Genomic DNA, 12,103 nt, shown 5'->3' on the forward strand with positions numbered 1-12,103 from the left:
CTCTACCCAACAGGTCCCTTGCGGTCAGGCCAAACTCCTGGTGGTTCTCTCCCATCCTCCCTGCTTTTGCTCATGACTCATGGAAGACAGGGGGATCAGGATCTCCCTTGTTCCCTAACAAATCCCAACTCATCCTTTAAGCCCAGTGTAGACCCCCCCCCCCCTACTCCATAAAACCTCCTGGATCCCCCGGGGCAGTTAGCTGCCCTTCCTGTCTGTCCATTCCTGCAGTCTAAAGCATGTCACACTGCAATGGAACTGTTGGCTTTCCGGCTCCTTCTCCAAACTCTGAGCTCTTTGTAGGGAGGAAGTTGAATCTTATTCATCTCTTCGTCACCAGAGCCCGGCAAGGTATCTGGCTACAATAAACATTTAGCAAATACTTGCAGAAGAAAGGAAAGAAGAAATTGGGATTTATTATAAAGCACACCCCAATCTGGGGAATAAAATTGTTTTCTAAACTTTACTAGTAAAAATCCACATATAAAGGCTGAGATCAGGCACCTGAATCACCACCTACTCCCCTAAGAATAAACAAATCCGCAAATCCTTCCCTTCCTTCTCAGGCTGTCACCTGCCATAGCTTCACCTCCTCTCTGTGGCCTAGAAGCCACTCCCATAGTTCACCACTTCAGCCATTCTCCTGCCAAACCCTCCATACTCTCGCCTCCTTATCTTTCTGCCACGGCTTCCCAGCACCACTCAACCTTAGGCCAATCCAACCGTCTGCCTTCCCTGCTTTCACAGCCAGTCTGGGAGTGGTGCTGGAGTAAAACCACACACAACTGTGGACTGGAGTCAGCCAGAGTCAAGTCTGTGACCTCAGTTGACCGTTCGACATTATCACGCAATATTTCATATTCCCCTCGTTGTCCTCTGTTCCTGTTCTCCAAACCTTGGGCATATTCTCAAGCCTCATTGCCTCTCCACCCACCCCACTCTCTGCAGAAAACCCTACCTCCTACCTCCCTGTAGAAGTTGAGGACGTCAGATGGGAACGTCTTTAACTTTCTACACCCCCACCTCCTAGCTTCACACGACTTTCCCGTGTAGCTCAGGAGTACCCCTTCCCTATGCAGGCTAACAGCACCTCTGCATCGGACTTCTCCTGTCTCCACAGAAATGAGACTCACGGCTGTCCCCTTCCTCCTGAACCCATCTACTGGGCCATGCCCCTCCTGCTCGCACATCTGAAAACAAAACAAGATGGACCAAGCAGACCTCCTGCCATCTTGGATATCTTCTGGCTTCTATCCCCTACCCCTCATTCCCCCAACAGTGAAGTTTCTTTACAGATATGTACATTTTAATATTTCAAACACTTCAGAAAAGTAGAGAATAAATCACCACTTTGTTGGTTTCTAACAAAACGTGACAAATACAGCTGAAACTCCCTTTGAGCCCCTCCTCAATCTCATTACCTTTCTTCCTTCCTAGAGGCAACTGCTGACCCAAAACTAGTCAGCTTGGCAGTGGTTACATGCTTGTACTACAAATATACCTATACATATGCCATATCACTTTCGTGTCCATTTTACGTAAGCGATAGCACGTTTTTCATATTCTGCAACTCGCTTCTTACCCAACATTACATTTTCGAGATTTATCCTCGTTAATACACATAGCTCTCGTGCAATTTAATTTTTGGAGAGCACTCTATTATATGACTGTACTACCCCTTACTGTCCAGTTTCTTAGAAGACTAGTTTCTACTCTTCATCGTCTGTCTGCCCTCCCATCTCCTCTTTAGCTCTCTCCTGCTCGCCTTCTGCCCCCATCCCACCACCTGTCAGGTTCTCCAGTGGTACGCCCCATGGACGCTTTCAGCCCTTATCTTACTGGACCTCTGTGCCACATTCTTGTCTGGATTACTTCTTCCTCCTGAGGCTCTCCTTCCTTTCTGAGCTCTCAATTGGCATCTCCTCCAAGAATGATTCCTCTTTTGCCGTCCCCCTAGATCAGTGGTTCTCAATAGGTGGAGGAGGGGCCAATTTTGTGCCCCAGGGAACATTTAACAATGTCTGGAGACGCTGGTTGTCGTAGGGCAGGTATTACTGACATCTAATGGGTATAGGCTGGGGATGCTGCTTAACATCCTACAGTGACAAGACAGTCCCAAACCACAAAGAACTATCTGGCTCCAAATGCTAACAGTGCCAAGGTTGAGAACACCCAGTCTAGAGATTGATCTTCTATAAGGTTCCGGTCTGACCCTTCTTCCCTTCCTGTGCTCCACCCCTCTTGTATCACCTCACTTGCTCTTTGGAGACTGTTGAAACAGCTGGACAGGCTAGCATATTTCCTAGGATTCCTACCTGACAGCTTGCCTTGGGGGCTAGACTTACCCGGACGCTGGGCCGCTCTGGGGGGACCTCGGACACCATGTTGTGGTTGGATGTGTCGCTGTTGGTGATAGCCGGGCGTTTTCCACCTGCTTTATTGGACATGTCCAAGGCCGATCTGATTTCAGGTTGATGAAAACAGAAGAAAGGGACTGGTCAGAACCCAGAAAGAATGGAAGGGCCCTAGCTGTATTCCCTACCCTGCCACCCACTGTTCCAGCATCAGCACAAAATCACATCCCCTAAGTGCTATCAAGAGGTCACCTCAGCTGCTCCTTCCACTCTTCTGAGACCACATGCCAGTAATCTTGGTTGGGCATTTTCCTCTTTCTTTCCTGTAAACTTATTTTAAAAACCTAGACCTTAGGACTCTGGAACTCCTTTTCCTTCTAACTGAAGAGACACAATGCCTCAGTGGATATGAGAGTCATTTAACGATCTTTCTTTTCCTTCCATTCACTGAGCCGAGGTCCACAGAGGAAGCCGAGAGGAATTCACATTTGGCTCTCAGGGTTATATCACCTTCCCTCAGCACGTCCCTCAAAGGCCCCTGGGTGATACGCCCACCTCAAAACTATCTCACTCCTCGAGCCTGAGATCTGGGAGACACTGGGAAAAGTGGGTGAAGTCAACAAGCTGGATGGCCCTTAGAAGCTTCCATTCCTCAGGACTGAGGTGAGAGACCCTAACTCCCTCTGCTCTCCACACCCCCTCTTTCCCCTTCCCAGCTGCAAAGTGGCAGTGGGGGCGGGGGTGGGGAAGGCTGGAAAGGTCAAGCAGCCAATGGGGGCAGACATACGTTTTCAAGTTAAATTTTTTGTTTTCTTCTGGGACCTGGCCAGTCACTGGGTGCAGAAATGTGTTCCGTCTTTCATTGTGGCTGTGGAGGCAAAAAAGAGAGAGGTTGTGATAAAGACGGAGAAGGCAGAGACACAAGCTAAAGGAAGGGTGGGCCCTAGGCAGTGACAGGGCCCCGATGGCCACATGGGAGATGGTCCCTCTGTCGTCTGTGGGGTCCAGGAGAGGCAGGCTGGGGGGCTGGGCTGCAGAAAAAGCAGCTGCAGTCAGGTGGGGGGTAGGGAGACACCTTTCACGAGTCAGTGCTAACTACTTACACAGATCGCTGAGACTGGAAATACGTCCCACTTAACCCCTTCAGTGGTGACCCTGGGCTTGTAAGTGAGTGGGGGGGGGGGGCAGGAGTCTCCAACAGCCAAGGTTTTGTGTGTGGCAGGCTCTGTCCCAGGAACTGCTCCTGCCCGTGCCCCACATAAAAACTGCTCACTCATTATTTGCTGAAAGAATTCCCTTGTGACCTTGGACTCCTTTCTCTCCTGTTTTATGTTGCATCTCTTGCTTTACGTGAAACCAGAGATCCAGAAACTCCATTCCTGAGCTCGGGCTGGGACCCACTCACGCTTCCAGTCCAGGGTCCCTGCATCTAAGGGGCCACTTGATGTACTGAGGCCCCAGGGACCGTCAGGCATCGAGGTGAGTGCCGGCTCCACAGTCACATCTAATTAAGGGATGCTGGGGCCTGGGGTGGGCTGGGGTGCTGGGAGGACAGGCTGCTAGGAAACGGGGTCTGTGCAGAAGCAGATGGGGAGCAGGGCCGTGGAGGCTCCTTGGGGAAGTCCTGCTGTGGCTCTCTGGCTGGCTGAATGTCAGCCTAGTTTCCTGGTGGCTTCTGGGGGAGACAGACAGTCTGTGAAAAGGGTAGCAGATAGACCTTAGAGGGGGGCTGGTGCTGTGGGTCTAAGCCACCAATGGCAGCCATTGAAGATGGCTTCTGCGAACAGGGGACCACTCGGCAAGAACATTGTAGGATCCAAGCATCTAGCCAGTGGGGGACTGGGTGAGTTTTAAGGTCTTCACTCATCCCTTGTGACAGATGCTGTGAGAGTCCAGAACAGTCTCAGTCCTCCCCAAGAAGCAGGCACCTGGACAGCGCCTGCTGAAGCCATGCCAAGCTTGGGGCTTGTGGGGGGGGGGGGTCCTGACACCAGGCCACTTGAGCACTCTGACAGCGACCAGCCAGGGCTGCCTGGCATGCGGCACCCCAGCCGGCCCCCGAGGAAAGAGAGCCTAGCTTGGTCCCTTCCCCTCCACGTGAGAAGTAACCTTATGGAGACCTGTCTTCAATAGTCCGGGAATCTCAGCCCCTGGGCTGTCTGCTGGAGTTAGAGATAATAACAAACGGTGGTTTTTTTTTTTTTTTTTCAGCTCCCAAACCAGCCATGTTCAGATAGAATCCAAAGCCCTGTGCAGAGAAGCCCGGTGAGCAGTGGCCACAGTCTATGTGGAAATCTAGGGTTTTGCAGCTTGGGCTCGCCGGCCAGAACCCTAAATCTGGCCAGTGTCCCCACCAGGACTGGGTTCCAACTCCAGCATATTGCTCACCTGCTCTCCACGTCTCAAACTTTATTCCCTCCTCCCTCCAACAGGGATGCTCTCCTCAACTGCAGGGCGTCGTTGCAAGGAAGGGTAACTGGTTCCAGCCCCCCCCCCCCGCCCCCCGCCTCTCCCCCATCGGGAGGCGAGCAGTTTGTGAAAATAAGGTCCTCGAGGTGCCAAGATCTCTGCTTTTCTCCGGTGGCACAGAGCGCCTGCTCCCCACCTCCCACGTCCAGCCCGCTACACGTTCCCTGTGCTAACTGCCGGAACGTTCCCCACACACACTGGTATAGACAGACACACACACACACACACACATACACACACACACACACACACACACAGAAGCACACACAGTCTGCTGTCAGCCGGCACAGAAGCACACACAGTCTGCTGTCAGCCGGCACAGGTCTCTCAAGGGACAGCGAATTGCTCCCTGCCCCAGACTCTCCTACCCAGCAACCCCTACAAATGACGTCCTCTCTCCATCCCGGCGCTACCAATTTCAAAATAGCTTCCCCTTCACAAGCACTGCAATGCAGCAGCCATTGACCTAACTCCTCTTCCTTCTCCAGGTCAGGTCTGGCAGGGCCCTCGCTCAGAAGCCCCCAACCCAGCGAGCCGCCCATCAGCCCGCTGACGGAACTCGGCTCACCGGCCACTGAAGAAATCCCTACCTGACCCGCCGATCAGCCCGAAACTTCAACATCCTTTTGGCAGCTCTGTCCCCTGTTCGGCAGCCTCAGAGGACCTGCCAGCCACCCTGCTCCTACCATCCCTCTGAGAAGTAAGTCCTCCGGGTCCCGGTGGCCAGCTCGGGGCGCGAGGCAGGCGCGGCTGGCTCCCCCTCCTCCCGGCTCCGGCACCAGGCGAGGGGGAGGGGCTCTCCCCGGGTGGTGGCAGGGGGTGCCCAGGTGCCCTGGGGGGCCCGTGGCTTCCTAGCATCCAGCCCGAATGCTGCCGTCTGAGTGCTGGAGGCAGAATAAATGAGCAGGGATGATATCCTCCCGGTCCAGGTCCCCGAGGAGAAAACGCTGAAACAGAGGCGGGCGGGCGCCGAGCAGGTGTACAAGTTCCAGGTAGTCCGACCTCCCTGAGCTAAGGACACAGAGTGGCCGGGCGGGCGGAGCCGTCTGGGGCCGCGCTCCCATCTGCGAGGCCTGCAGGAAGACGGTCTTTCCTGCCTCCCGACCCCCAGCCCCGAACGCAGGCCCTTGGGCTGAAATCCACGTGCTTCGCAGAGACCCTTCTGATCCCGCGGGCACGAGGGTTAAAAGAAGCTCCAGGCTCGGCTGCTGCCACTGCCTAGAAGCTGAGATTAAGTTTCCCAGACTTCGGCGCAGACAGGGCACAGCGAGGGGGGCTTCTGCGCAGCAAACCACCCCCCCCCCCCAAACGTGCTCTCTTAGGACCCAGCCCCGCCTGGCTTGCCCTCCGCTTGGGGTCCAGCTGAGGGGCACGGGGAGCCAGAGCTGGTGGCAAGGACCTGGCTTCCTTGCTCTGGTGCACTGGAAGGAAAGCTTCCTCCCAAAGCTTGTGAGGAAGAGGGCAGCAAACAGGGCTCAGAGGGGGTCACCGTGTGTTTACTTCTGCAAATCTTCCCAGATGCCATATGATAAATCCCAGCTGGCGACTGTCGGATCTGCTCAGGGGCAAAGGAGGTTTGCATCGCCTTGAAGTTCCCTGAACTCTCCGGGGGCTGAAGACGATCAGATCTCCCCTTTCCCTAATGCCCTCGGTGTCTGAGGGTCCTGGGACTGCAAGGGCCTTCTGAAGGTCATCTCTTCCAACCCCCTGCCTCCAGGCAAGCTCACTCTGCAATCAATCTCATTAAGTGCCCTGGCTGTTCACAAAGGGCTCCAGCAAGGGAGGCTCCAGACCCGCTGTCAGCTTATGCTGCCAACTTGCTCTTTCTTGATATCAAATTTCAGTTCCTCTGGCTTTCCATATTATTCCATTTCTGCCTTCGGATGACAGAATCCCTTCTGAGCAGCGTGGTCCTTTATCGCAGCACCAGGCAGTCCGTTGACATCATAGTCTGTTGTTATGGCAATTCTGTGATGTCACAACAGACACTGAAAGGGGAGGGCGGATCTAATTTTTTGGATCGAGGTCACAACTCAGAGAACCGTGCAATCAGTGAATGCAAAAGCGAGCAGACAACATTATTATTTAACTGTGACAAGACAAGCCGGCTGGCTAGAGCTGGGGTCAACAGCTACTGATACTGAGGCAACGAATCCTAAATCCAAACGGTCAATATATTCAACCATTTAGCGGTACTTTTGCAAATGGTGACAAGAGCCTTTGGGTGCCAGATCCCACCTCTCTCTGGCCCAGCCTAATTATTTGAGCCCTGCTATGGTTGCGGGAATCTGGGCCCTCCTCTGGTGCCAGCTTGAGGTCTCTGCCTGTGCACAGTAGGTGCCTAATAAATATTTGTTGAACCAACAAGTGAATGAATGAACGAACAAAAGAAACCCTCCGTGCTCCAACTTAATTTTTAGCCACCTGCATTTGGAGTTTGACATTCTATTACCAAGAGCCTCCCTACCTTTGCTCTCTCTTAAAATTAATTACTTCCTCTCCATGAGAGAAGCTCTGTCTCTGCCCCCTCGCCCCTTCACTCAGCTCCCCTGCCTGGCTCCCCCTCGAATATATAGCTTGGCTTTGATCCGTCTTCATTAGGAGGGGAAGAAAATTAAGCTCATCTGTACAGGAGGAGGGAGTGGAGGTGCATTGGGAAAATGAGTTTTCTTCCTCTAGAAGGCAAAAAATATCCCCTTTCTCTTCAAGCTGAGCTCAGGAACCTCCCACAGGCTTTGCTTAAGTTGTAAGCTAAATTACTTCTCCCATGCCCAGTGAAGCTAGCACAAGGGAGTAGGAATGTAGGCTCAGGGGCTTTCCCTGCTTGTCGAGGGCTCTGAAATCTTCAGGGTTCAGGCACACAGAACGCCTAGCTGGGGTTCTTTTCCTTCACCACTAAACTGCACAGAATGACAGGTTGTCATTTTAGGGTAGACGTCAAGAAGAACTTACCAGGTGCAGGATATTTTAAAAGGGAAACAAGGATAGGTGATTCATTTTTTCTCTCTTCTTTCCTTTTTTTTTTTTTTTTTTTTTGGTGGGGGGGGATGTCAAAGGCCTCCATTTCTCAGGAACAAATAGTTATGAGTACATCTCCAAATGGACCTCCTGATTCCCCCCCACCCCCACCAAAAAAGGGGAGAATCTCAAGCAGTCAAGCAGATTGTGTGATGGAGGCAGGAACATCCCTAAACTCCTGGATCTCCCACTGGGTGGCCACCTTATCCACTGTGCTTACAAACGTGGCCCCAATGGCAGTGCCACCAGTGAAAAGAGAATTGGGCAACACCAGGCTTACAGTCCAAGATCCAACGGGAATTAGCAATGTGACCTGACTTCTCTGGTTATTCGTTTCCTCGTGTGCAAATGAGGTACCTTCTAATTCTATGAAATAATAGCTGGAACTTGCAAACTGTGAAATGTTTTATGCATAAGAGATAATGGCGATGATTAATTTGCTTAAAAACAAATCAAGAAACATGCCAGGTGCCGGAGCTAGAAAAGGAAAAACATACCATTCAGGTTTAAGAAGGCTACGTGCGTGGGGCGGGGGCTGGCTTTCCAGAAGTGCCAATACCAGTAAATTACAACAAGCAGAGGCCGGGCATCCCCCTCTCCTTCCTAGTTAGGGCTTTCCTACTTCCTGAGGCGCCCTCAGTCTCCAGGTCCTGGTGACAGCCTCACTACAAAGATAACCCAGTACTGATCTGTCTCCAAACATCCTCCCCAAGCATCGGCATCTGTCTAGAGGGCTAATGGCACTACACGGTCAAAGGCAGCAAATTCAACCCCAGTCTCCGCGACCCTTCGTAGGCATGCATGGTTGCACATGTGCGCGCGCGCGCGCGCACACACACACACACACACACACACACACACAGGTTGGACGCCCAGAGCTCCCACCGTGATAAATATTGAACAACTAGAAAAATACACTCAACGCCTTCCACCCTCTGGGCCCCTCCTGGTTATCTGCCCTACACCAAGCTGCCTCATTTCCATAGCTCCCGAGAATCTGCTGACAGAGAATTAGCCCTGGCTAGGCTTCCCCATCCAGAGAGCACTTTGGCTTCTGGCATCACAGCTCATTATATGGAGAGAGGACATGGGGTGAGCGGGGGGGGGGGGGGGGGGAAGCGGGGGGTGCTGCCTGTGGCCCATCCCTCCCACTTCCTTCTTTTCCCCAGCTAGCAAATTCCAAGCGAGGCCATCCATCCACACTCCTGGGACGGCTGCTGCCGGAGGGCGGGGGGAGGGAGGAAGGTAGGGAGAGGTTTGGCTGCAGCTCCCCACCTCCCTCCCCACCATGTCTCATCATTATTTTTGAGCAGCTTTATCTGCTCCGGCATTCTGTCCCAATTAAAACCAGCTCGGTTTACAGTTCCAACAGCGCTGGTGTGCCTGACCATTGAAGCTCTCCTGATCGTTCCTCGGGAAAAATACGCTGCCCTAGCCAACTTCTCCCCACCAAAGTCCCTCTGTCCTCCGGCCTATTGCTGCCACACAAAGAAGCCAAAGGAGGTCAGGCCCCGGTGGCCCTCCTGGGGATCTGCAGGTGGCAAGGAGCACCTCGGCGCGGCACTGTCTCTTCTCCACGTGCTTGCTGCCTGCAGAGCAAAATACCAGCTCTGCGGGCTCCGGGGACCCAGCTGCCAGCCTCACACCGGTACCTGTTCTCTCCTCTCTGCCCTTGCACCATCCTTCCTCCCAGGCCACAGTCATTTCCAAAAGGGCAGGAATAGGGCGTCCTCTGCCAAGCAAGCTTGGAATGTCCTGAAATGCTAGGCCACTGGGCTGAGCGGCTAAAAGGTAAGACTCGGGCCGCCCCCTTTCCTGCTCAACTCTGCCTATCCTCACAGCCCCCATCCCCACCCCAAAGGGCCAAAACACATTTCCCTTACTATGACCGGTTGTGGAATGCTGGGGGATGTTCACCAGGAGCTCGGCCCCTACCTCAGATAGAAAGCAGATGAGCTGGCTTAGTAGCCAACGGAGGGGAAATCACAAATCAGGGGGCCAGAGTCAGGTTTCCTCCCTTCCCCACCGTGTCCTTCCCTGGGGTCTCGCCGCACTATCTCCGAGCCCCTGCCCTGGGCTGGAAAGAAGCCCCAGACGGCAGGGTAAAGGTTGCGCTCTCGCGGGCTCTTTAGTCCCGGTCACTGTTGGTAGCGTGTACGCGCGCGTGAGCGTGTGTGCGGCGGGGAGCGGCGGATATCTCAGGGAGGGGAAGTTTGCGGGGAGTGTTCATTCTGATCTTGTGCCCCAGCTTGGATTATCTTATCTTCAAAGTGATGACGACGGCGACGACGATGACGATTTTACTTTATGTGATTCCATTCATCTTCTGAAAAATGAAGATAACCAGGGTGGATATTCAGCACAGCCATGCTATGTTATGAAAACGTTGAAATTCTCCCTTATTGGTCAGTAAAGAGCAGCTCTTGAGCGCCCCCTCCTCACCTCCCCACCGGTGCCTGCCCCGCCCCCCAGAGATCCAAAGACACCACGGGGGAGGGGGGGCCCACAGGACTCCAGGCCCCTGCCCTTTCTGGTCGACGAATTACTGAACGTCATTCCTGAAGTCGCCATTCGTTAACTGTCAGAACACCAATGGCCCTTGCAAGTGTCAAGATAGGGATTCTGGGCCCAGAAGTTGTGATGTGCAGGACGCAGGAGCAGAGGGGCCTTTCCCGCTTTTCCACCCCACGCCTGACCCAACTTGGGAGAACTGGGGCAACGCAGCTCCCTGGGGCTCCTCACCTTCCTTGCCCTCACGCTTTGGTTTTGTTCCCTGCTGAAGGGAAAGGAAATTTAGGAAGGACTGTCACTCTGGCTCCACCTTCCCTCCTCACAGCCTTTCCTGAGTGGTGAAGCCTGATGGGAGGAGGGGGAAGGCCCCAGTCTCCTCCCTCAGCCTCCAAGCCGCCTTCTCCTGACAGTCAGCAAGAGTCCCACGAGATAAAGGGGCAGGATACTAATTAATTACTGTCTCCCCCCCCTCCCCCCCGGCTCTGAGCTAAATCCCCAAACCCCAACCTTTCAGAAGCTGAGGCGGCCCAGCTGTCTGCTTCCGAGCCTCCAGAAGGTCACTGGAACCAGCTCTCTTCATTCCTAGCTCAGCAGATTTGGTTCTGCTGTCCCAGACAACAGTCCCACCCCACCTCACCCCAAGGGAAAGCATTCGACAGAGTAAGGGTTCAGAGAACAATGCAACCAGACTAACGTCCCTCCTTCCACACCCTCCAAGGCTACAAATGCCTTCTCAGTTATCAATCCAGCAACCGGGGAGGGTCAAGTTGTCCTGTGCCTCAGCTTCCTTGTGTCAACAATGAACCAATGGTACAGGCACTCTGGAAAACAGTATGGAGGTTCCTGAAAAAACTAAAAAGAGAACTACCCTACGACCCAGCAATTGCACTACTAGGCATTCATCCACGGGATACAGGCGTGCTGTTTCGAAGGGACACATGCACCCCCATGTTGATAGCAGCACTATCGACAACAGCCAAAGTATGGAAAGAGCCCAAATGTCCATCGATGGATGAACGGATAAAGACGATGTGGTATATATATACAATGGAGTATTACGCGGCAATCAAAAAGAATGAAATCTTGCCGTTTGCAACTACGCGGATGGAACTGGAGGGTATTATGCTAAGTGAAAGCGGTCAGTCAGAGAAAGACAAACATCATATGACTCCACTCATAGGAGGACTTTAAGAGACAAAACAGATGAACATAAGGGAAGGGAAACAAAAATGATATAAAAACAAGGAGGGGGACAAAACAGAAGAGACTCTTAAATATGGAGCAGACGGTTACTGGAGGGGGTGTGGGAGGGGGGATGGGCTAAGTGGGGAAGGGGCACTAAGGAATCTACTCCTGAAATCATTGTCGCACTATATGCTAACTAATTTGGATGTAAATTAAAAAAAATAAAATTAAAAAAGAATAATAATTAAAAAAATGAACCAATGGTAATAAGTAGGCCTTGTTCAGTACACAACACAGATGAAGGGGTTCAGAACAAAGGGGATAAATTAAGCTCGTGTGGTCTGGGCTTTGCATTTGCAGGACGGCAAGGCCCGTATCAGAGTCAGGGAAGCTGAGGTCCGTTGTCCCAACCCTAGTGACTGGAGAGAGAAGACAAAGTTCCTGCTCTTTGTCCAATCTGAGCCTTTTTTGTCTCCAGGAAAGAAGAGGGACAAAGCTTCATGATTCAGAGGGAGACACCTGCTCCACCAGGCTGGCTGCAAGAACACAGGGATAAAAGACACAAA

The 12,103-nt window shown here is 52.8% G+C and overlaps 1 protein-coding gene and 1 long non-coding RNA gene across 11 annotated transcripts in view; one reads left to right on the forward strand and one right to left on the reverse strand.

The window, feature by feature from the left end:
* PLEKHA6 (pleckstrin homology domain containing A6) overlaps nucleotides 1–12,103 on the reverse strand; it is a 142,792-nt gene that overhangs the window by 41,097 nt on the left and 89,592 nt on the right. For 9 of the 10 annotated variants that reach the window (XM_030302337.1, XM_032591700.1, XM_032591699.1 and 6 more), the window contains 2 exons: nucleotides 3,142–3,222; nucleotides 2,346–2,460 (listed from right to left, as the gene is read on the reverse strand). In XM_030302337.1, the coding sequence (XP_030158197.1) occupies nucleotides 2,346–2,460; nucleotides 3,142–3,222 (196 nt within the window). Of the gene's footprint in view, nucleotides 1–2,345; nucleotides 2,461–3,141; nucleotides 3,223–9,776; nucleotides 10,168–12,103 lie in introns of all 10 variants that reach the window. The other variant, XM_032591704.1, reaches the window with a different exon arrangement.
* On the forward strand, nucleotides 2,467–10,167 carry LOC115505015. Its single transcript, XR_003965883.2, has 6 exons — nucleotides 2,467–3,017; nucleotides 3,715–3,833; nucleotides 4,566–4,619; nucleotides 5,312–5,523; nucleotides 9,535–9,632; nucleotides 10,113–10,167. It is a non-coding gene; the product is annotated as an uncharacterized LOC115505015 (long non-coding RNA).

The sequence above is a fragment of the Lynx canadensis genome, chromosome F1 (assembly GCF_007474595.2).
Source record: "Lynx canadensis isolate LIC74 chromosome F1, mLynCan4.pri.v2, whole genome shotgun sequence".
Taxonomy (NCBI): domain Eukaryota; kingdom Metazoa; phylum Chordata; class Mammalia; order Carnivora; family Felidae; genus Lynx; species Lynx canadensis.